The 21883-nt window shown below is 38.5% G+C and overlaps 1 protein-coding gene across 6 annotated transcripts in view; it reads right to left on the minus strand.

The window, feature by feature from the left end:
* WASF3 (WASP family member 3) overlaps window positions 1-21883 on the minus strand; it is a 124623-nt gene that overhangs the window by 13069 nt on the left and 89671 nt on the right. For 5 of the 6 annotated variants that reach the window (XM_026493033.4, XM_044381707.3, XM_044381704.3 and 2 more), the window contains 3 exons: window positions 9092-9226; window positions 6800-6953; window positions 3711-3828 (listed from right to left, as the gene is read on the minus strand). In XM_026493033.4, coding sequence (XP_026348818.1) covers window positions 3711-3828; window positions 6800-6953; window positions 9092-9226 — 407 coding nt within the window. Of the gene's footprint in view, window positions 1-3710; window positions 3829-6799; window positions 6954-9091; window positions 9227-19516; window positions 19639-21883 lie in introns of all 6 variants that reach the window. The other variant, XM_048215600.2, reaches the window with a different exon arrangement.

The raw sequence follows: 21883 nt of genomic DNA on the forward strand, positions 1-21883 counted from the left end.
CAGATCCCGGTGAGCTTATAGTGCTCACGATGTCTCAGGCACCATGTCAGGTGCTGATGATACAAACAGCAGACAAACAAACAAAAAAGACAAGGAATCTGCCTTCATGGAGCTTGCAATCTGGGTGGGAGAGGCCCCCAGAATTACACAAACAAATGTACGGTTATAAAATATGGTAAAACACATATGCATCATATACTGAACACTGCCTTGTCTGGAAGTCAGGGAGTGAACTGGGGGGACTGCGACAACCTCTGTTGTGTGAGCAGGCATTCATTCTGCAAAGGAGTAGGGGTTGGGTGCATGGCCAGAGGGGAGAGAACGTGTGCCAGCTCTGAGGAGAAGGGACAGCAGCACACCGGGAGGAATGAAAGACGGTAAATGGGGAACTAGGGGGAATGGCTCCTGAGATCTAAAAGGTAGGCTGGACCTTATAGGTTGGGTCAAAAGTGTTGCTCTTTATCCCAAGAGCAATGGGAAACCACCGCAGGTGAGAAGGGAGGGGCTGACAGACTGCAGAGGCATTTGAGAAGATCCCTCCAGGTTGTGGAGAACAGATTAAAAGGGGGAAGGCAGATCCTGTGAAAGGGTGGCTAGTGGCTCATGGTGGGTGCCAGGATGGAGCTGGACTGCTGGCAGAGGGATGCAGGAGGCCTGGGTGAGGGACGGCAGAGGGTGTGAACATGGAATTCACAGAACATATGTAAACGGTTAATAAAAATCCTAAAAGGTATGTAATGCAAATGAGATTTTTTGGATGGGAGGGATGAGTGCATCGAGAAAATAATAATGATACGCAGGTCTGGAAGAAGTCTGTTAAGAGTGTAAACTGGTCCAGTCTTTTAGCGGTCAGGGACAATATGATGGTATCTTCCAAAATTTAAAGCTCATATTTGTGTTCTAGAAGTTTAGCCAGAAGACCTATCTGTCCATGAGTCACGTAGTACTATAGTACTGTTAAGCAACTATTTACCAACAACCTAAATATGTCCTAATACAGTAAGGAGTAAATAGTTTATGCAGCGTGCATACCTAGGAATACCATACAACTATTAAATAGAGAACATCTTTAATTATGTCAATATATGTATATGCCTGCATGTGCTTGTGTATAAGTCATGTGTAGTACAAGTCTATGTATATAAAAATACTTCGTGAAATGTATGCATATATTTATGAATACTTAAAAGGTCTAAAAATGCGCACACTGAATTGTTACTAGTGATTGGTGATACCCGGGGAAGGGAGAGACTTATCCCCAAATTTTCCAAACTAATGTATTTACTTCAGTGTAATGTGAGCATTTTACAACCAGCATGCATTGTCTGCACACTTGTAATAATCAAAGGAGGGAGATTTCAATGGATTTCAAGACACGTCCTGATTAAGAACCACTGTATTAAGTGAATCAGTAACTGTCACCCTTACTTTTAAAAGACATATGGTGACATATTTAGATAAAGTGCTATGATTATCTGCAACTTTCTTTATAGAGGTTCGGCCTCCAAATCTACCCATCATCACGCACACAACACACACACGCACGTATGCACAAACCAAATATGACATAGCGTTCACAGTGACGCATTTGCACTCCAACCACAGTGGCTTACGTTAAAGTCCCCAGAACGTGCCCAACTGTCCCTAGCCCGGGACGATCCTAGCTGCTTCTACCTTGACCGCTCCTCGATTCTGAAGCACCCCACACTTTTTCTGCCCCCAACTCCTCTGGCACCCCCTCTCTTGCGTGTGTGCACATGTGCGTGTACATACACACACACACACACACACACACACTGACTCTGCTCAGCTGACTTCTAACTCCCCACTGTTGGCACTCAGTGAACGACACCACTTCATCTACACTGTCACCCCCCACCTTGTCACCTCACCCACCACACTTTCTCTTCACAACATTTACCAGGCACTATAACTACACACTTACAACTACATATTTATTTGCATCATTAAAAAATGTTTTTAAACGAGCAAACTAAGGAAATCAAGTTCAGAAACGATGGATTTCTCATCCCCAAATTTTCTAAACTAATTTTTCCTTCAGAGAAACTTTCCAGCTCCAAATGGAAAGTAACCTGCGTTTCTGAAATCCTGGGAAATGAAGGATATCTGATCTCATTTTCTATTCCTACATAATAAAAGCAGATTTGTACTAGAATTTTCAAAATTCTTTCCCTCTTTATGAGTTCCAGTGGGCTGCATGATTGCTTAATGTTTGTTTCCCCCACTACATTGTAATCTCCGTGAGGGTGATAATCCTTTCGCACCACTGTTTATCCAGCATTCAGAAGGCATTCAAGAAACATTATTATATAAGTGAATAAGAAATTCTTATCAGAATTTTATGCGTTGGAGGAATGTGTAATGAGACAAAACAGCCAAGGAAATGGTATAATTTTGAAGACATGATAATCATTCATCGACTAAGACTGTTTTCCCCTGAAGAACACTGCTGAAAAAAACTAGATATTTTTGCCAAAAGTACCACTGAGAAGGGAAACCTAGAAGACCATTTAAAGGGACAGGCACGTTTTAAAGGAAAATACTCTTAAATCCCTGTTAGTATAAAAAGGTGTAGGGACCAAGGGGCCTTTAGATATCTGTTTCTCTTCCAGTCAAGAGATTAGGATCTTTCTTTTCTTCACTTACATACTTTATACTTTCTTCACTTGACTACTTTTCCACTTCAACACTCAGCAGCTCTTCCAAGATTTCCCCATTCACCTCCTTACCCACAGTACAGGGAGAGAGCACGAATAACCAACCTTTAGAATTCTTTCCTGGACTCTGGTGGGAACATCTTACACTTGTAGTCGGCCAACTGTTTCTATGTTCCCTTTCTTAAAGCCTGTTTTCAAATCTCAAATTCTCTTCCATCCCAAGCTGTCGCTTCTGTGGGGTCAGTACATCCAGATGCCTCCAAACATTAAGGTCACTAACCCACAACATGCTAAGAATTTGTCTTAACCAAAGCACTCTAAGATTTGTCAAGCAAACCAGGTGCTCATTTTTAAAAACACAGCTTACATATGAAAGTCTTAGCAAATATTTGTGTTTGGAGAATAAACTCTCAGTAGGTTCTGGGCCCTAAAGGGGCAGTTCTTAAGACAGAAGTCCCTAAACCTGAACAGAGTGTGATTATTCTTCCAAGAGTACTCATAATGTGGACACTTCTCAACCTTCAGACTGCAAGCCACTTGCCTACTACACCCCACCAAAAGGAACCTCTTTTTTTGGCAAATACAATGTGCTAAATGTACAGATCACACACGCTTTTCAATCCAATATGAACATCTCATCAAGGTGTTAATTACAGCGAGGTGGCAACGCACCAATTAAGAATGCTTTAAAGAGATGAGAGCAGGTCATTATATCTGATATGAAATGTTGACTGCTTTGTGCGATTTAAAGAGCAGGAGAAAAGTTATAAAACGTGGTTACAAACAAAACTTCTAGTCACTACCTCTATTAAAGCAAAGCAAGTACTAGGGAACAAATCAGACAGTATTTACTGAAAAATAATATCACTGTGTTAGACTGAATTGTCAGTATCTTCATGTAAAACATGCAACCTATACTTCTGCACTAAATCCAACATCTCAACCACTTACATAAAGGACTTACTGACTTATTTCTAAACAGGGATCTCATTTAAACGTCGATTCGCGAGTTCCTGTGCTAGAATTATTTACCTTTTGACGCCTCTTCTCCTTCCTTTTGTCTTCTGTGTCCTGCAGCATTTTTTCTTTCCAGAGGTCAAAGAAATAGGAAGGATCAGTGTAGAATTTCAGCCCATCCTTCTTATCATCTCTGTAAGTCAATGTATCACAAGTCAGGGGGAGAGGCTGTTAGACATTTTCATATGGGGTGAATATTCACTTAATTTAACTCATGAGATGATAACATCAGCATGGGGCATTTTGACTGTCCTACACATTAAGTCTCTCTGAACTCCTTATTTGAAAAAAAAAAGGGGGGGGGGGACATGCAAGAACAGCAACTTTTTCTAGAATAATCACGTAAGAAGTACTCTTGCCAATTCAGATTTAAGTGCAGAAAAGTGCCTTAAAATCACAATATGGCTCGTAAACAATGATAGCTGATCCCTCAATTATTTCAGGAAATGTTTTGTTTATTCCAACAGGGGCCATACACAGAGATGAATGGATTCTTGGTGCGTCTATATATTCACCTCTACTCTCGAGCTTCAATATTATTAGGATAAAAATTAGTAAGTACACTCTCCCTTTCTCTTTATCAGGTTGGCCTAACATCTATAAATTCAATTCAGAAAGAAGCAAAATGTTCTCAGTGTATTAAGTGTGACGGAAGTAACCCACAAAGAGAATTCACTCGTGGCATTTCACATTCAAGTCCTGCTACAACCACTGTGGTCTAAAGAATATTTCAAGGATTTATATAAGTTATTCATCAATCATAAGACCAATACAAATCCCAAGTTGTAATATAAATCAATAGTAAAGCTCAAAATAATCATAACACGAAGTAAACGCTATATATGACTAATGCTTTAAAAAAGTATCTGGCCCGTAGATTACCTTCAAGAGGAAGCAGAGCATTTACGTTTCAAATCAGCGTTTCAATAAGTAATTTAAGGCACAGAGAAAAGCAAAATGAATGAGGCACAGGGAGATAAGTATAAGAAAGAGTTTACGCCCAGACAAAGAAACCTAATTGAAAGACTCCAGGGCAAAGTCCTGCCCGCCTGTCCCCGAAGTTCCTGCAATGCCATGTTCTGGCGAGCTTCTCATCACCACAAGCTATGGACCAGTGTCCTACACGGGCTACTCTGGCCCATCTGACGGTCTGAACATCACCAACCACGGCAATTCGCTTTACACTTCAATCTGATTACTTGAAATCCTTCCTTTCCTTTCCAGGTTTCCTAACTGACAGGAGACCTGCATTACAGAGATTTTATTAATAACATCACTGTGAAAAATATAGTCTCCCAAAGATACCAGGCTTTCCAAATGGACTGAAGATACAGAAAAGCTGAAGAGTAACTTGCTACGAAATTTAGGACATATAAAATGCACACTTTTTTAAAGAAGGGAGCTGATACTTTAATGAAGGCAGAAGCTCATGTCAGTAAACAAATATTAATCTCAACATAAGAATAAACAGCAGTGTCCTGTGTTGATAGCAACTAAATGCAAATACTTCATTTTCCAGTCCTGCTGTGATGCTCATATGTTAACGCTGTCTTTAGTGTTTTATGTACACCAAATATTACTTTATTATCAAAAAGTACCTTTGCAGTAGCACTGCTATTCTTAAACACACTATTAAAAAGTCAAAGACACTTTTATTTTCCATAAGGCTGAGTATACACATAGGATACATATGAATGTCAATTCATTTTTTATACAACTAAAATTTTTCTATCACCGCAAGAATCTAATCATGATCTTGATTCATCAAATATAACTGGTCCACTGAGTTTTCTAGGCTTTTTCCTTTAGACCAGAATATTTAGTGAGGTGTCTTAGGAAAGTTTTAACAGGCCCGCCCTGTGGTTTCTAGTGCTAAATAAAACTGAAATTGCCCCCAAAATGCCTATTTCACGAAAGCAAAATCACGAGGTAAAAACCTCAGGCTTACAACACTAGCATTCCTATAGATCATTAATTTTTAGGTGAGTGTGCCAAAACTTCCAGAAAAGTGTACTTGTTCCATAGAAAGCTGTGGCCCATTGGCCCTCTCCCATCATAGTTTCCATGGGATTGCTATGACGTTTTTTTGAGAATCTTTCTGTCCGTGCTGAAAGAAAGGGAAGCAGCTGGAACTGATGCGTTAGTGGCAGAGCTGCAGTAGAGGGTGGGTTCAAACAGCTCCTTTGGACCCTGAGAAGGGACAGGAATTCAGACCAAAAAAACTCCAAGCACTCCCCGAGAAGGACCAAAGGCCCAAGACGGTGGCACTGGAAACAGAGAACCCACTCAATGGTAAAGAGAGTCTGTCACCCAGTGGGGCTAGTCCGGGGGCCGTGAAGACACCCTCCACCACAGCCCATGCTCATGAGAGGCTGAGGGAGTGAGCTTACCTGGAAGGCAAAGGCGGGAGAAGAACAAGCTGTACAAGGACGGACAATGAGAAGGTATACGGGAAAGGAGGTGACAAAATATGGGAAAAAAAACACTAATGTGGTAAGAGGCAGGGGAGGTGTTTTTAAAAAGCATTTTTAGTTTCTTAATATTAATTTCTTCCACTATTGATTTTCCATTCTTTTTCTGGGAAGTCTGGTCCTGATACTGCATCCCACCATTTTACATTTACAGGTTGATTTGTTGACTGTATTATTCACTCGTAAAAACCCCTAGTGCTGCAGCATACATTTCTCTGAATTAAATAACAAATGTCTCTGCAGTGCTGAAATGCTGAGACAGGTATTTCGCTGCATTATAAATGAATTATGCAGTTCCTTTAAAATTGACTTTGAATATGAGGAACAACGTAACCACACACAATATTATGCAACGTGTCCACTTGTACTTCAGATATCTACACTCAGGCAGCTACAAAAGTAGTACCTATTACAGATAGCTACCAAAGCTAAGATTAGAGCTCACACTTCTCTGGGTGAGTTTATCTCTATTTTGAAATATTAAGCCTTTAACAATTCTGTACCGGTAACTAATTTCGTTGTATATAATACCTGCAATTACTTTCAAAGTTTGAAAAAAATACGTCCATAGCACTGTCCTCGTCTCTCAGCTAATCCAGACTAAAAAGGTACTGGGAATGCATGACGCCATACCTGTATGGTGTAAGAATATTCAGAGGAGGTGGCTTATCACTCTGGTTGTAAATGTCAGCAACAGGATTAGGAATGCTGTTCTTTGAAACCACCTGCTGGTCTTGGACTGTGGAACTTTTGAAAGCTTTTTTCATGTTGATATCCTGTAGTGACACTATTCAGAAAAAAGTCCCCCAAGTTGAGTTACATAGAAATATTTTTAACTGTTTAGCAATAATTATCATCTGAGACACAATCATAAATAGAATTTATGATTCTAGAATAATAAAATCATGTTTTTATTGTTCATTTAAAACCGTGCTTAAATAGCAGGTACATTCCTTCCCTCTTATAAATAACAGCTGTCTCTATAAAATGAAGACAAATCACATCTTTTCTTCTTCTGTAGTGATCTAATTATTTCTTTGAACCTAATATTAGAACATCATTCTTTATAATAGCATTTTTCAGAAACCACACAGGAATATAGTGGAGTATAACAGGCATGTAAATACAAAGGGTCTGGGTATCCTGGAGGAAAAAAATATTCGGTTAATACCAGTTGAATGTAATACATGTAGGAAGTAAGTCTGCAAAAAAATACACAAATGTAAAAAATGCATGAAGTTTTCCTGACACTAACATTATGGGAAGATGGTAAGGCTTTTCAAAATACATATAGTCCTGGAAATTAAGTAGCAGCATATAAAACTACACTCAGGGGTAAGAGAATCAGGGCTGATTATACTTATTTCTTGTGTTTGTGCAACACTTTACATCTCATGTATTAACTCATCTAACCTTGACAGAAACTTCTGAATTGGGCAACCTTGTCCATTAACCCACTTGACCAATGAAGCTGAGAGTTAGGCGTTAAGTGACTCTTCCAAGATCGCCCAGCAAAAAAAGGCAAACCCAAAATAGAACACAGATTTCCTAATTTGGTCAAATGTTTTTTCTACTATAAAATCCATGCCAAAGACAGTAATCAGGTAAATCTTGATTGGGAGGGATTGAAATACACTGTAAAATCTTATGAACTCTAGTGTACAGATTAACCTTTTCTAGCACAGGGCTTATCACTGGTATTCCAATTGCAAGATCCCATAAAAAAACTGAAGGAAGATCAATAAATACTAAAAATCATTTGTGATACCAATTTGAAAAATGAATGACCGGCTTAGGATGCTAAAATTTCTTACTGAATAGACCAAATAGCTATCCAAGGTTTTACTTTTCTCAAACAAGGTAAATTTTAAAAATCAGATTAAAGAATGTTCGTAACGGATATTAAAATTTCAATGCTCTACATTTTTCTTAAATTTCTAATTCACTAATTTAATATTGACCTTGGAAAAAGACCTGAACATGAGTAAACACATTTTTTTTAAACGATGAGCGATGAATTCCCTAAAACACTACATTTTAAAAAAAAGAAAACTTTCATTTTTTACTAATACTGCTATTGTAAGTCTAGCAGAAAAATCAGATACTAAGATCATTTTAACGCAACAAGAGAAATCAAAACTACCACTTTTAATATAAGGGTAAAAATAATTATTAATCTGAACATTTTTCTCAAGTAAATATGAAATGCTTTATCTTGTACTTTTTTTGCAGATATTTTTTTTTCCAGTCTAATCTGTCACTCATCCAAAAGATACAGAAAATGAAATCTTTAAAAGGGAATTGTTGAATTTTCATTTTATTGAAACTGTCAAAATTTCAGGGCATATCCTCAAAATGATTATCAGTTACCTATACAGTGCTTACCAGTATTAACTTTATTCTACACCCATGACACCCAAAGGCCTTCAGTAAATGCTATGGCTTGAGACGTTAAATCAGCAGGATCACCACTATTATTTACAGGCATCAACTCCAACAAGGGTAGCAGGTGGATGCCTTCACTCAGTCATGCTGCGTATGTATCACTCTCCCTCTTAGTTGGACCACATCTTTGGAGTGATTCTGTGATTTTTAGGTAAGAAAGTATCTTTAAAAGAACCACCAATGACCTAAACTAGGGTTTCTAATACCAAAAACATTCAAAGAATCCCTTAAAACAAATACTATATGTGTATATTTTTTATAAAGAGAGTACGGATGGCATCTATGAGGTGGACAAGATAAGACTCTTTTAATTATTACCTACCCCAATGTTGTGGGCTCCCCCCCTCAATATTCTTCTAGAAAGGACAAGATGAAATATCAGCAGACTACCCCAAGGAAAAAGCAGTGATTACACCGCAATTAATTACTACCGTCTTGTCAACATCACTTCTAGCTCATTGCTTTCATGCAATTACCTACCCTCTTCCACTGTTGAATCCAGCTGGGTAACTTTGACAGCAAGGCGATCAATTCTGTCTTGAAGAGAATTTGCTCTGATGTAGAAGTTGTTAGCCTCATTAAACAGCTCACCAAATATGTCTTCAGCATGTTTGCCTAGAGAAGAAAATGAATGGAGAAGGCCATCTGTTAAGAAGTGCCGAAGCAGCCTTCACACGTTCTCACCAATGCCGATTACTGTCAACATGTGGGATTTTGTGCAAATGATTATAAAAATAAAGTGTCATAGTCAAAGGCCTTTAGAACTTTTGAAAATGTATTGTGGATATTAACATCTATCTGAAATTGACCCAAAGTTGTATAGTTTTAAAATATCCCCAAGAATATAGAATTTTCATTTAATTGCTACATGAGCTATCATGTAAGTTGTTTCCTGTTAAACTTCTTTGGGAAAAAAATGACCCTCATTTTGCATGCTTTACGAATAAATAGAATCTCAGGACCTTAACCTTCCTTTTACTTCCCAATATAAATAAATCATGTTGGTTTCTAAATTTAAGATTTCGCTTCATTCACAATTAGAAAAGTTAGATATCTTACGTTGTGCCTAACACTCTCCAATGGCATGAAACTGTTCTAATCCATATTTTGAAATCTAAGGATATAGTGTTGACTCTGGCACTCTCTAAAAAATCAGTATTTTGTATTCTGAGTTAAACTTTCTATATGGATTCTTGTGAGTCCCAGACATAACTACTCCCACTTCACTTAAAATGTAATAAAAAACATTTCTGAAAAGATAGAAGTTCCTGCCTGAATTTCCAAATCCTAACATCATTCTTTTATTCATTTAACAAACATTTAATATCTGTCTACCCTGAGTGTGCAAGGCACACCTGCATCGTATCTCCTCTGCCAGAGAGAAGCACTTTTTAAAAAGTACTTTAATTTTAAGAACAGTTTCCAGTTCACAGCAAAACTGAACAGAAAGCACAGAAAATTCCCATACACTCCCTGCTCCCCCACAGGCTCCCCCACTATCAACATCACACACCAGAGTGACACATTTGTTACAACTGATAAACCCACACTGACACGTCATTACACCCAAAGTTCAATTTACATTAGGGTTCACTCTTGATGTTAAACGCCCTATGAATGTTGACATATGTATAAAGACATGTATTCACCATTATAGTATCACACAAAACAGTTTCAGTGATAAAAATCTTTCATGCTCCACCTATTTATCACTCCCCACCCCCCACCACTCAACCCCTGGCAACCACTGATTTTTTTACTGTCTCCATAGTTTTGCCTTTTGTAGAATGTCCTATAGTAGAAATCATAATTAATTATAATTAACCATATTCACTTAGTAATAAGCATTTCAAGTTCCTCCATGTTTTTTCATGACAAGACAGCTTGTTTCTTTTTAGTGTTGGATAATGTCTGGCTGTCTGGATGTGCCACAGTTTGATTATCCATTCACCTACTTGGTTGCTTCCAGTGTTTGGTGGTGATGAATAAGTATCTGTATGTAGGTTTTTATGTGGACATGAGTTTTCAACTCACCTAGGTAAATACCAAGGGGCAAGACTGCCAGACTGTATGGTAAGAGTATGTTTATTTTTATAAGAAACAAACTGCCTTCCAAAGTGGCTGTACCATTTTGCATTCCCACCAGCAACGCATGAGAGTTCCTGTTGCTCCAATGCTCATCAGCACTTGGTGTTGTCGGTTTTCTGGATTTTGGCCATTCTAAAAGCTGTGAAGTGGTTATCTCATTTTAATTTGCATTTCCCTGATGACAGATGATGTTAAGTATCTTTTCACATGCTCTGTGCCTGCCATCTGTACATCTTCTTTGGTGAAATGTCTGTTCAGGTCTTTTGCCCATTTTTAAATCAGGTTGTTAGTTTTCTTAGTAATGAATTTTAAGAAGTCTTGGTACGTTATGGATAACAGACTTTTATCAGATTGCGTCTTGTGCAAATATCTTCTCCCAGTCTGTGGCCTGTCTTATTCTCTTGACGGTATCTTTCACAGACAATTATTTCTTTCATCATGGTGCCTTTCTTTGGTGTTGCATCTAAAAAGTCATCACCATTCCCAAGGTCATCTAGATTTTCTCCCATGCTACTTTCCAGGAGTTTTACAGTTTTACATTTAAGACTATGTTCCATTTTGAGTTAATTTTTGGAAGGGGTGTAAAGTCTGTGTGTAAACCTACCATTTATTTGCATTTCTACCAATTTATCACTCAAATGAGAAGAGAACTTAAATCTTCTGGAAAGAACACTTAAAGTAAGAATCACCACGATGTTTTCATAGTGTTTTACAATTTATATGGTGCTCTGATACCCAGTTTCCAGATTGTTTGCTGTAATTCACAACACGGCAAACTGTGAGAGTAAGAACCATGCCTGTCTGTTAAGTGTTGCAGCCTAGCCCTAGAACAATGCCTCCTGACAAATGCCTGTTCGATGAATGCACCAGCTCATGAGGTCAACAGTGAGTTACTGCTTTCATTTTCCAGATGACTAACCTGACCATCGAAAGGTGATCTGTCAAAATCTCACGACTGGTAAGTGGCAGAAAGAGATGAAACAAAACTCTGGTCTTCTAACTTCTAATCCCTTGCTTTTATCATATACTTTCCTGAATTTCCTTGCCTAGAAATTAGCAACTTCCATGAATTATTTCAGACATAAGCCTTTTGGTAATTTCCTGTTTACTTAATGAAATGGACTGAAATATTTGCTGCTTAAATGGTCATTCTCAGACAATGTATGAGCATTTCTTGTGAATCTAAAAGGAATATAATTTCATAAACTCTCATGGTGTAACCGTCTTAACAAGAGGAACTTTCTCTTAAAAAATGAAAGCAGTAAAGAAATCAATAAAAACATCTCGTATCTAAAAAGTCATCCCTCCTGCCAAAAATGGAAGAGGGATCCCCAAGACTACTGATTTCAGCCGAGCAGTAAACGGTTTCTCTTAAAGTCTGGTATCTTTGTATGGTCCTCTGGAGTCACTTAAAATTCTGTCAACAGTTTCCATTCCCACAATATATAAAGTGGTTCCCAAAAAGGCAAAGGAATAAAATAAAGTCTTCACACAAATTATATGTTTTTCAATTCTGTAACTAGATGTGGTATCCAGAATTAATGTCTGTTCACTGGCTTATAAACTCTTTTCTGATGCCGGACTTATGTATTTAATTAGCTCATGAACATCTCTAAGTTGATGTCCTACAAGATTCTCAAATGCTGTACAAGTTCAAATAGGAATTCATTTTCACGTTAACTCAAACCTGCATCCCCGTGTGGAAAGGCATCAACACACCCAAAATGAAGCCCAAGCAGAAATGGAGTCATCCGTGGCTGCTGCCTCCCGTGACAGCTCACCGAACACCAAACCTCGACACTTGTCTCTCCCCAGCACCCCTGAGTTCACACCCTCCCTGTTTCCCTCCTGCACTACATAGATCAACAGCTTTGGTCTTTGCTTTCAAGTTTACCTCCCACCCTCAAATCTATTCATCACATGGCTGCCAAATAATCTTTCTTAAAGAAAGATCTGACTGTCCCTCCTACTCAAATTCTTCATTGCTCCATATCATTCTCAAGATAAAATCTAGGCCTCTCAGTACCGCGCAGAAGGCCCTGTGCACCTCACTTCTGCCCTTCCTTTGTGTTCCGGTCGAAATGAACTATTTGTAATGCCTAAATCCATTCCCCTTTCCCACAGATCCCACTACTGGTCTGCACTTTCAAATCCCTTCCATGCTTTGTCACCTCACTCAGAATAAAAGCCAAAGGCCATGGGAGGTTTATAAAGTGATTTAACTCCATCTACCCTGCTGGCCTCATCAACTATCACCCTCTCCTTTGCATATTCCACTCTTCGTACACTGTCTCCTTGCTTTTTCTCAGACATGCTAATCATTCTCGCTTCTGGTCCAGCATTTGCATTTCCTGCTCCGTCTCCCTGGACCATTTTGTCCCAGAGACTCACAGAGTTTGGTCCCCCACTTCATCCAGATCTATACCCAAACATGACCTTCTAAGTAAGACACCTCTAGCAACCTCAGCTAAAAGTGCCATCACCTCACCACACACATGCACACACATGCCCTTGTCCCCTCCCTGCTGTATTTTTTCTCCTTAGCACACTTATCACCATGCTATAATTGTACACTTATACTTATTCATCCTGTTTCCTGCCTGTCTCCTTTCACGAGAACGTATGATCCAAGAGGACAAGGCCTCTCCTCGGTTCTGCGCACTGCTTTATCAGTCCCCAAGGCCTAGGACATGCCTGGCTTATAGTAGGTGCTCAAAAAGATTTTGGAATAAATGAATAAAAATGCATTGACTTGAAATCAGTCCTTCAGGATGCAGGTAGGGATCTAGAAGATCAGATGCCTCTGTGTTCCCACAACACCCTAAGTATACCTCAGTCACAGGACTCTTCACATAACCTGAACGTTGTCTCTGTTTAAGTTCTTTGAAGGTATGAGGGATGCCTTTTATTTTTTAATTTTTTTTTAAAGATTTTATTTATATATTTGACAGAGAGACAGCCAGCGAGAGAGGGAACACAAGCAGGGGGAGTGAGAGAGGAAGAAGCAGGCTCCCAGCAGAGGAGCCGGATGTGGGGCTCGATCCCAGAACGCCAAGATCATGCCCTGAGCCGAAGGCAGACGCTTAAGGACTGCACCACCCAGGCGCCCCTGAGGGATGCCTTTTATCTCTGCATTGCCTGTGCTGAGTGAGTGCTCAGTGAGTACTTCCTCAATAAAAAACACAGGATCTCTTCCAGTGTTTTCTTGTTAACAAGTACACAACCAACAAATGCTCCCTGCCCAAGTAAGTTTGGGAAATGCTGGGCTAAAAAGATTAAACATGCTTCTATGCCTTGGGGTATTTCAAATCTTTAATATGCTAAAGTGCAACAGGAATCTGCAAGATAAGCATCTAGCATTCTGTGTTTTCAAACTGACAGGGCCTGGAAACACCTAATAACATCCTTTGGAACTACTGTTTTATGACACCCATTTAGGAAAATGACTGTCCCTTCAGTTGGATGATGTGCAGACAGAGTACCATGTTCCAAATAGTTTATATCCAAGACTATCAGTTGTTTACTCTGAAAATCACTCATGGTCAAAATGTAACCAACTAGTTTTTCTCTATTTACCCATTCACAGTTTAAAAGACATATTCCAGTCCATACCTGCCCCCTAGAAAAAAATCCTTTCCTTTTCCCTTCAGTTATGCAGAAATCTAATTAATAGGGACAGCATATATCCCCGAGAATATGGGAGTATACACCATCACCTCTTGCAAAAGTCACACCAGCATTCTCAAAGCACAGCAGCTACTGTTGAGAACCACATTCTGCTAGATGCTGTACAAGCTGAAAAGGATAAACAACATGGGTCCTTTACCTTCAATGCTTAAAATTAACCCTATTTGGAAAAAAAAAAAACACCAAAAAACATGCAATTGACACTATATTTCTATAGGAAGTTTTCAATTTATAAAAAAGAAGCAGAAATTAAGGACTCGTACTTAATCTTTTGCCAGCTGCTAAAAGCTAACAAGTGACTAAAGAAAATGGAAGAAACTATATTTTCCTGATGAACAAGAATAAAATGTTGCAAATTACAGTATTCAGTTTCGCAAATAGCAACTTATTTGAAAAGCTTAATTTTACTCACTCTTTCAATGGCAAGGCCATTAATAGCTACACTAAAATAATTCTGAATTGAATTAAAGACCATGCTGAGGTAAGTGCAATTTATTCATTCTTTACTGACAAAGGATCCACTTATGGATTTATTAGTACCATTACCAACTCATGTCCAAGTATGTCAGGTTGAGAAGTATGCCTCTAAACTGTCAAAGCATTCAAAATTACGCATGGATTTTCAATCGTATTTAAAAGCAAAGATTTATTGGAAACAACCACTGTGTCTGATAGGAGTCCTTTCTGTAGAACAAGAAACCAGTCATAACAAGGTCCTTCAGAAATTTTCATACACACATCCAACACCCAGATCTTGATTTGTTGAGATTTTGGCTTTTCATTCACCCCTAGAAGTAACCAGGCTCCTTGGGAAAAGGACTGATTCTAGGGCTGACGGGGAAAGTCCAAGATGAGCTTCACTAGCATCCCTTGCTGTGCTCTTCTAAGGAAGTCCAGAAGTGCTCACACACATGTTGAAAGGACACAGAAGCCAGCCCGGAAAGGCTCCCACTGGCCAAATCGGGGAAAACGTAAGCTTCAAAATAAATAATAGAGACAACGGATTACAACCCACAGAATAAAGTAACAATCCATGAGTTCATACAGATGAATGAATGACAAGGAAAGAAGTGAAAGCACTGACAGCAGAGTTCCAACTAATATATATAGAAGAAATTAGAGAACAACAAAAATCACCTTTCTGCAACCACCACAAGAGTAAGTGTCTGGGGCAAGAACCATTAATGGATGCTAGGATTAGTGGAGAGAAGTGGATGAAAACAGACTATTCCGAAGTCTCAATATGTTTCCCCATAAGATACTTATTAATTAATTACAGAGGGAGACAAAACTTTAATTACGGAAATCTACGGACAAAACATTACTGTGACTGAAAATAAAACGTGATGGAAGTCACCATGGGCAGTTATGGGACAGGCAGAGAGTGAGTATGTGCTTTGAGAAGAAATGCACTGAGGAGGATGTGTCATCACTCTGTCATAGTCCTGCCAATATCCTAAATCTAATCATGAGGCAACATCAGAAGACCCAGACCAAACATTCCAGAAAATAAATGGTCAGTTCCCTTTCAAAATGTCAAGTTAGAAAGTCAAAGAAAAATTGAGGAACTGTTCCAGATTAAAGAAGAGAGTTAGGTGTGTGTGTGTATATATATTTACTAAACATAAAATATGTAATATTAAAAATAAAAATCCTAAATATATATTAAATATTAAATATATACGTATATGTGTGTATAGGAGAAAGGAGGCCAAGGAAGAAGAGTCTCTGAGAAAAAGAAAATGTGGTAAAATAATATACAGGTGAAAGTCTGAGAATTCTCTCCTGGTTTTGACCTTTTTATAAGACTGAAATCATTTCAAAATAAACAAGTTAAAAAAGAAGCTTTATTATAGTGTTTGTAGTAAAGTCCAATTACCATTGAATTCCATTAAGTAGCAAGTTATAATTATTGGGCCCTAAGGTTTTCCCCCCTTTTTTTACTTATTTATTTTTTTAAAGATTTTATTTATTTATTTGACAGGAAGAGAGAGATAGCCAGAGAAAACACAAGCAGGGGGAGCAGCAGGCAGAGGGAGAAGGAGAAGGAGACTCCCCGCTGAGCAAGGGAGCCCGATGGGGGCTCAATCCCAGGATCCTGGGATCATGACCTGAGCCGAAGGCAGACGCTTAACTGACTGAGCCACCCAGGTGCTCCCTTCCCCCCCTTTTAAAAGTTTTATTTTTTCTACTATGAAAGCAATCCATGCTTATTAGAAGAAATACAGAAAACATGGAAAGGTAAACAATAGGGGAAATGGCCTGAAGTCCAATCCAAGACATCCACTGCTAACATTCTTTCATCTTTGTTATGTTTATAAGTCTGTGTAAGACAAAAAAATATAATATACACCCTGATTCTTACTGAAATCTGTCTGTGAGTATAGAAGCAATATATGTTCGTGGCAGAAAATCCAGAAAACTTAGAAAAATAAAAAGTAAGAAATGTCGGGATGCCTGGGTGGCTCAGTGGTTAAGTGTCTGCCTTCAGCTCAGGGCGTGATCCCGGCATTCTGGGATCAAGCCCCGCATCAGGCTTCTCCACTGGGAGCCTGCTTCTTCCGCTCCCACTCCCCCTGCTTGTGTTCCCTCTCTCACTGGCTCTCTCTCTCTCTCTCTGTCAAATAAATAAATAAATAAATAAATAAATAAATAAATAAAAAGTAAGAAATGTCACCCATAGTTAACCACAGTGAACTTTTTTGTATACTTCTTCAAAAATATTCTTTCTAGCATTTTGTAAGAACTAAGAAAATAGAGGATGATTATTAAGCATATTCAGTTTATTCAGCAAATATTTAATAAGCACTGTGTACCAGGCACCATCCAGCTGCTTGAAGAAACACAGCAGTGAACACAGCCACAAAGCTTAGGTTATACACAGACAATATACAAACAGATAACATCACGTGATGCTAAGTCCTATGAAGAAAATAAGACAGTGAGGGAACAGAAAGTGGTAGGAACTGGGTGGTACATAGGTGGTCACAAAAGGCCAGGGAACCATGTAGATATCTCAGGGGGGAACCTTCCAGGCAGAAGGCAGAAACCCAGTTGGTGTGGGAAGGCAGCCTCCAGGAAGTCAATATGGCTGGACCCCAGTGAATGGAGGGAAGAGTGGTTAGAAGACAGCAGACAGATAAATTCCTTCTCTGTGGAGTGGGGTGACGAGTAGAGCAGGGAGACCAGACAGGAGGCTGCTGTTGAGCAGAGATGCACTGGGAGGAGAAACACCGGAGGGTACTGGCCAGCAGCCAGGTAAAGAAATGTTCCCCAGACTCACAACTAAGCACTGGACTTGGCAATGGGGAAGTCACCGGTAATGCTGACAAGCACAATCTTAAGAGTGGATGGGACAAAACTTTAATGGGGACGAGAGAAAATGAAGAGGTTAAGGCAGTGAGAGTATGAATGTTCTTTCAAGGTATCTTGCTGTGAAGGGGAGCAAGAAATGGGGAAACAGGCAGAGGATGGTCTGAGGTTTAAGTCAGGAGATTTCTGCATATATTAATATTTGGTAGGCATGATGTAGATGGAGTGTGGGGGGGGAGATGATGCAGAAAAGAGAGAGGGTGAATATAGCCCTGGAGTGAGCATGAGGATGTGAGGGGTCCAGTGTTTTTGATGGAAACATCATCACTCACCATTTTAAAGGAGGGTGAGTGGGACACACTGGTACAGAACATATCAGTGGACTGATCTGGCAGAAGGGGATGTCTGTTTCTCCTCTGACTGCTTTTATTTTCCCAATGAAATAAGAAGCAAGTTATCAGCTCAGAAGAGGAAGTTTGAGGTGGAAAGAAAGATATGAAATAGGCACTCTTAGGGCAGGAAAACTAATTAACAAAGGAATTACAGCAGGATTGCTGATCAACATTGAGAGCTCACCTGAGGAATGTGCTCATGATTTTAAATCTCTCTTCTCTTCTCACATAAGCATTTAAAGGTACAAATTTCCCTCTAAGCACTTCTTTAAGTAAATCCCACAAATACTTGGTTCATTATCACACACGTTAGAAATAGTTTCTAATTTCCTTTTTTATTTCTTCTTTGACCCAAGGATTATTTTAAAAGATATTACTTCATTTTCCAATATGTCAGAATTATCTAAAAAGATTATTATAATTACTGTCTCATTATCATCATGCTCTTTATGATGTCAATCTTTCAAACGTTATTATTTTATGGCTGAGCTTATGTTCATCTTGGTGAACATTCCATGTGAACATTAAAAGAATGTATATTCTATAATTTGGGACTTCAGTGTTCTATAAAGGTCAATTAAATCAGACTGGTTAGTACTGTTGATCAAACCATTTATATTCTTATAGATTTTTGTCTATTTTTATCATTCACTGAGAGGTTTTTGTTAAAATCTGCAATTGTGATTCTGCAAGGTCTATTTCTCCTTTTTGGTTCCATTTTTATTTCATATTCTTTTAAATCAAAATTTTAAATTGTGAGTTCTTGACAAATGGACTCATCACTATGGAACCTCCTTCTTTATCTCCGTTTTATCGTTTACTTGACATTTATACAGCCAATCAGCTTGCTTATGCTTTATGTTTACATGGTATCTATTTTACATTATTTTCTTTAAATCTGTGCCTTCATCCTTAAAAATGCATGTATTTTAGTGCTTTTTTACCTAACCTGATAAGCTCTGCCTTACATTTTAAGTGGGTGTTCAAAATGTTTCCATTTAATGTAATTCCTGATAGGGCTGGGTTTAATTCTATCACCTGGGTACTGCTTTTCCATTTGTCCTTTCTGTTCTTTGTTCCTTTCTTCTTCCTTTCCTGCCTTTTTCTGGGAAAATCAAATGATTATCTTAGGATTCCATTTTATCTCCTCTATGTGTTATCCTAGAGGTTACTGGAAATTAAAATACACATTCTTAATTCATCATGATGTACTTTCAAATAATACAGTACTTCGTAAAACAAGGTACAACACAACACTATCGTTCCATTTACCCCCCTTCTATCCTTACAGCTCTCCCTGCCATGTATTTTAATTTCACATAGGGTATGAACTCTACGATACATTTTGAACAGTCAGCAGACTTCTAAACAAACAGATATAAATATGTAATTTTTAATGAGCATTTATATTTACTACCATATTTACTTTTTCTGTTCATCTTTATTCCTTCTTGCAGATCTGGTATCATTTTCCTTCAGCCTCAAGAATTTTTCTAGCATTTTTTGGCACTGCAGGTCTACTGAAGACTGAATTCTCTCAGATTTTGTCTGAATAAAATAAAAATATTTCTCTTTCATTTCCATTCAACTCAGTTCATTCATATTTCATTTTGGGTTTCATTTCTGATGAGAATCAGCGGTCATGCTGAACACCGTACCCGCCCTATATGTACTTTTCCCCTCTTGCTTATCATTTTCTCTTTACCTTGGTCTTTTAGTAATATTACTATGAGGTGACTAAATGGGATTTTGTTTAATTTACACTTCTTGAAATTTGCTGAGCTTCTCAAACCTGTTGGTTGATAACTATCAACAATACTCAAAACTTCTCATTCATTATTTCTTCAGCCTTATTCTTGCTCTATCCTCTTCTCCTGGGACTCCAATTACCTAGGTATTAGACCCTCTGATATTGTCCCACATTTTGGATTCTCTGTTCTTTTCTTTCTCATTTTCTCTTGCAAATTAGTTTGAATAATTTCTATTGGCTCGTCTCCAAGCTACTTCTGCTTCGACAGTCTTCAATTGGGGCCACCAAGTGAATTCCTTTACTTCTGATAGTGGCATTTTCAGTTTTTTTTTTTCTCTTTAGTTTCCATTTCTCTGTTAAACTCCCTATTTCTTCATGTATGCCATTCACCTTTTTTACTCTGTCCTTCAATGTGTTTTTTAATGCTTTCTTAGAATTTCAATATCTTTGCTGATATGACCCATCTATTTCTGAATGTTTTCTACTTTTTCCATCACATCTTTGACATATTCATCATAGCTATTTTAAATTCCTGGTCTGCTAATTCCAACATCCCTACTACATCTGACTTTGGTTCTGAGGCTTACTCTGTCTCTTCACAAACTGTGTTTTTTACCTTTTAATTTTTTTGTTGAAAGCCAGGCATGCTGTACTGGGTAAAAGGAACTGGGGTATGAAGGCCTGTAGTGATGTGCTGGGAAGGTGTGGCAGGAAGGAAAGTGTTCTAGAGTCCTATGACCTTCTTTTCCAGCTGTACTGAGGTTTAACCGACAAATAAAATTGTGTACATTTAAAGTGTACAACGATGATTTGACATATAAATAGGATGTGATATATATATATATATATGTTGTGAAATGACATATAAATAGGATGTGATATATATATATATATATGTTGTGAAATGATTACCATAATTGGGCTAATTTACATACCATCACCTCACAAACTTTGCGTGTGTGTGTGAACCCTTAAGACATACTTTTAGGAAATTTCAAATGTACAATACAGTATTTTTAATTATGGTCACCATGTCGTGCATTAGATTCCCAGAATTTATTCATCTGTAACTAAAGGCTTGTACCTTCTAACCAGCATCTTCCTGTTTTCCCTCCCTCACCTCGTAATAACCATTCTAACTTCTTGTTTCTATGTGTCCAAATTATTTTTTAAAGATTCCACACATAAATGAGATCATATAATATTCTCTGTATAGCTTATTTCACTTATCACAAAGTCCCATAAGTACATCCATGTTGCAAATGGCAGGATTTCCTTCTTTTTCAACGCTGAATAATATCCCATTGTATACACATATATCCGTATCTTCCTTGGCCCTTCATCTATCGATAGTAGTCCTATGATCTGGTCTCAGTCTTCCAGTGAGCCTATGTCCCTGGGTCTCACGCCCCTCCCCCTTAGATGAGAAAGGAGGGCAAGAAGGGGCTGGAGTAGGTATTTCCCTCCCCCCCGGGGGTTGGTTAGGCTCTGGTAAAACCAAACTCCCTTAGGCTCCATTGAAACAGTTTCCTTTGAGGGCAGGCGCTAAGAAAACACAAATGCCACGGCTGTATTTCAAAATGGTTACTCTTCCCCTCCCTCTGAGGGAAGCACAGGGGATTTTTCTCTGATATTCACTGTGAGAACCTGATAGGACTCTTGACGGTAAAACTCTCGGAAGTGCGGGAGTCCCCACTAAGAAGGGACCCCCTAGAGCTTTTAACACTCAAACTTGTTCTCACTGAGCCCCCAGTAATCCACCAGTCTTTCCAGATTTGGGGGTAGTGGTCTGAACTGTGACCTCGGTTCTCTCTGACAGATCGAAGAAAAGCTGTTAGGTTTTCAATTTGTTCAGTTTTTTTCTTGCTGTATGACCAGAAATGATTTTTAAGCTCCTTAAATGCCAGACTGGATGGAAGTCCCTTCAATATATTTTTCATAGCTATTTTAAAGTCCTTATCTGCTAATCCAAAATTGGGGTCATCTGTGGGTCCTGCTTCTACCAACTTTTTTTCTCCATTATGTATCACATTTTGGGGCTCC

The sequence above is a fragment of the Ursus arctos genome, unplaced genomic scaffold (genome assembly GCF_023065955.2).
Source record: "Ursus arctos isolate Adak ecotype North America unplaced genomic scaffold, UrsArc2.0 scaffold_10, whole genome shotgun sequence".
Taxonomy (NCBI): Eukaryota; Metazoa; Chordata; class Mammalia; order Carnivora; family Ursidae; genus Ursus; species Ursus arctos.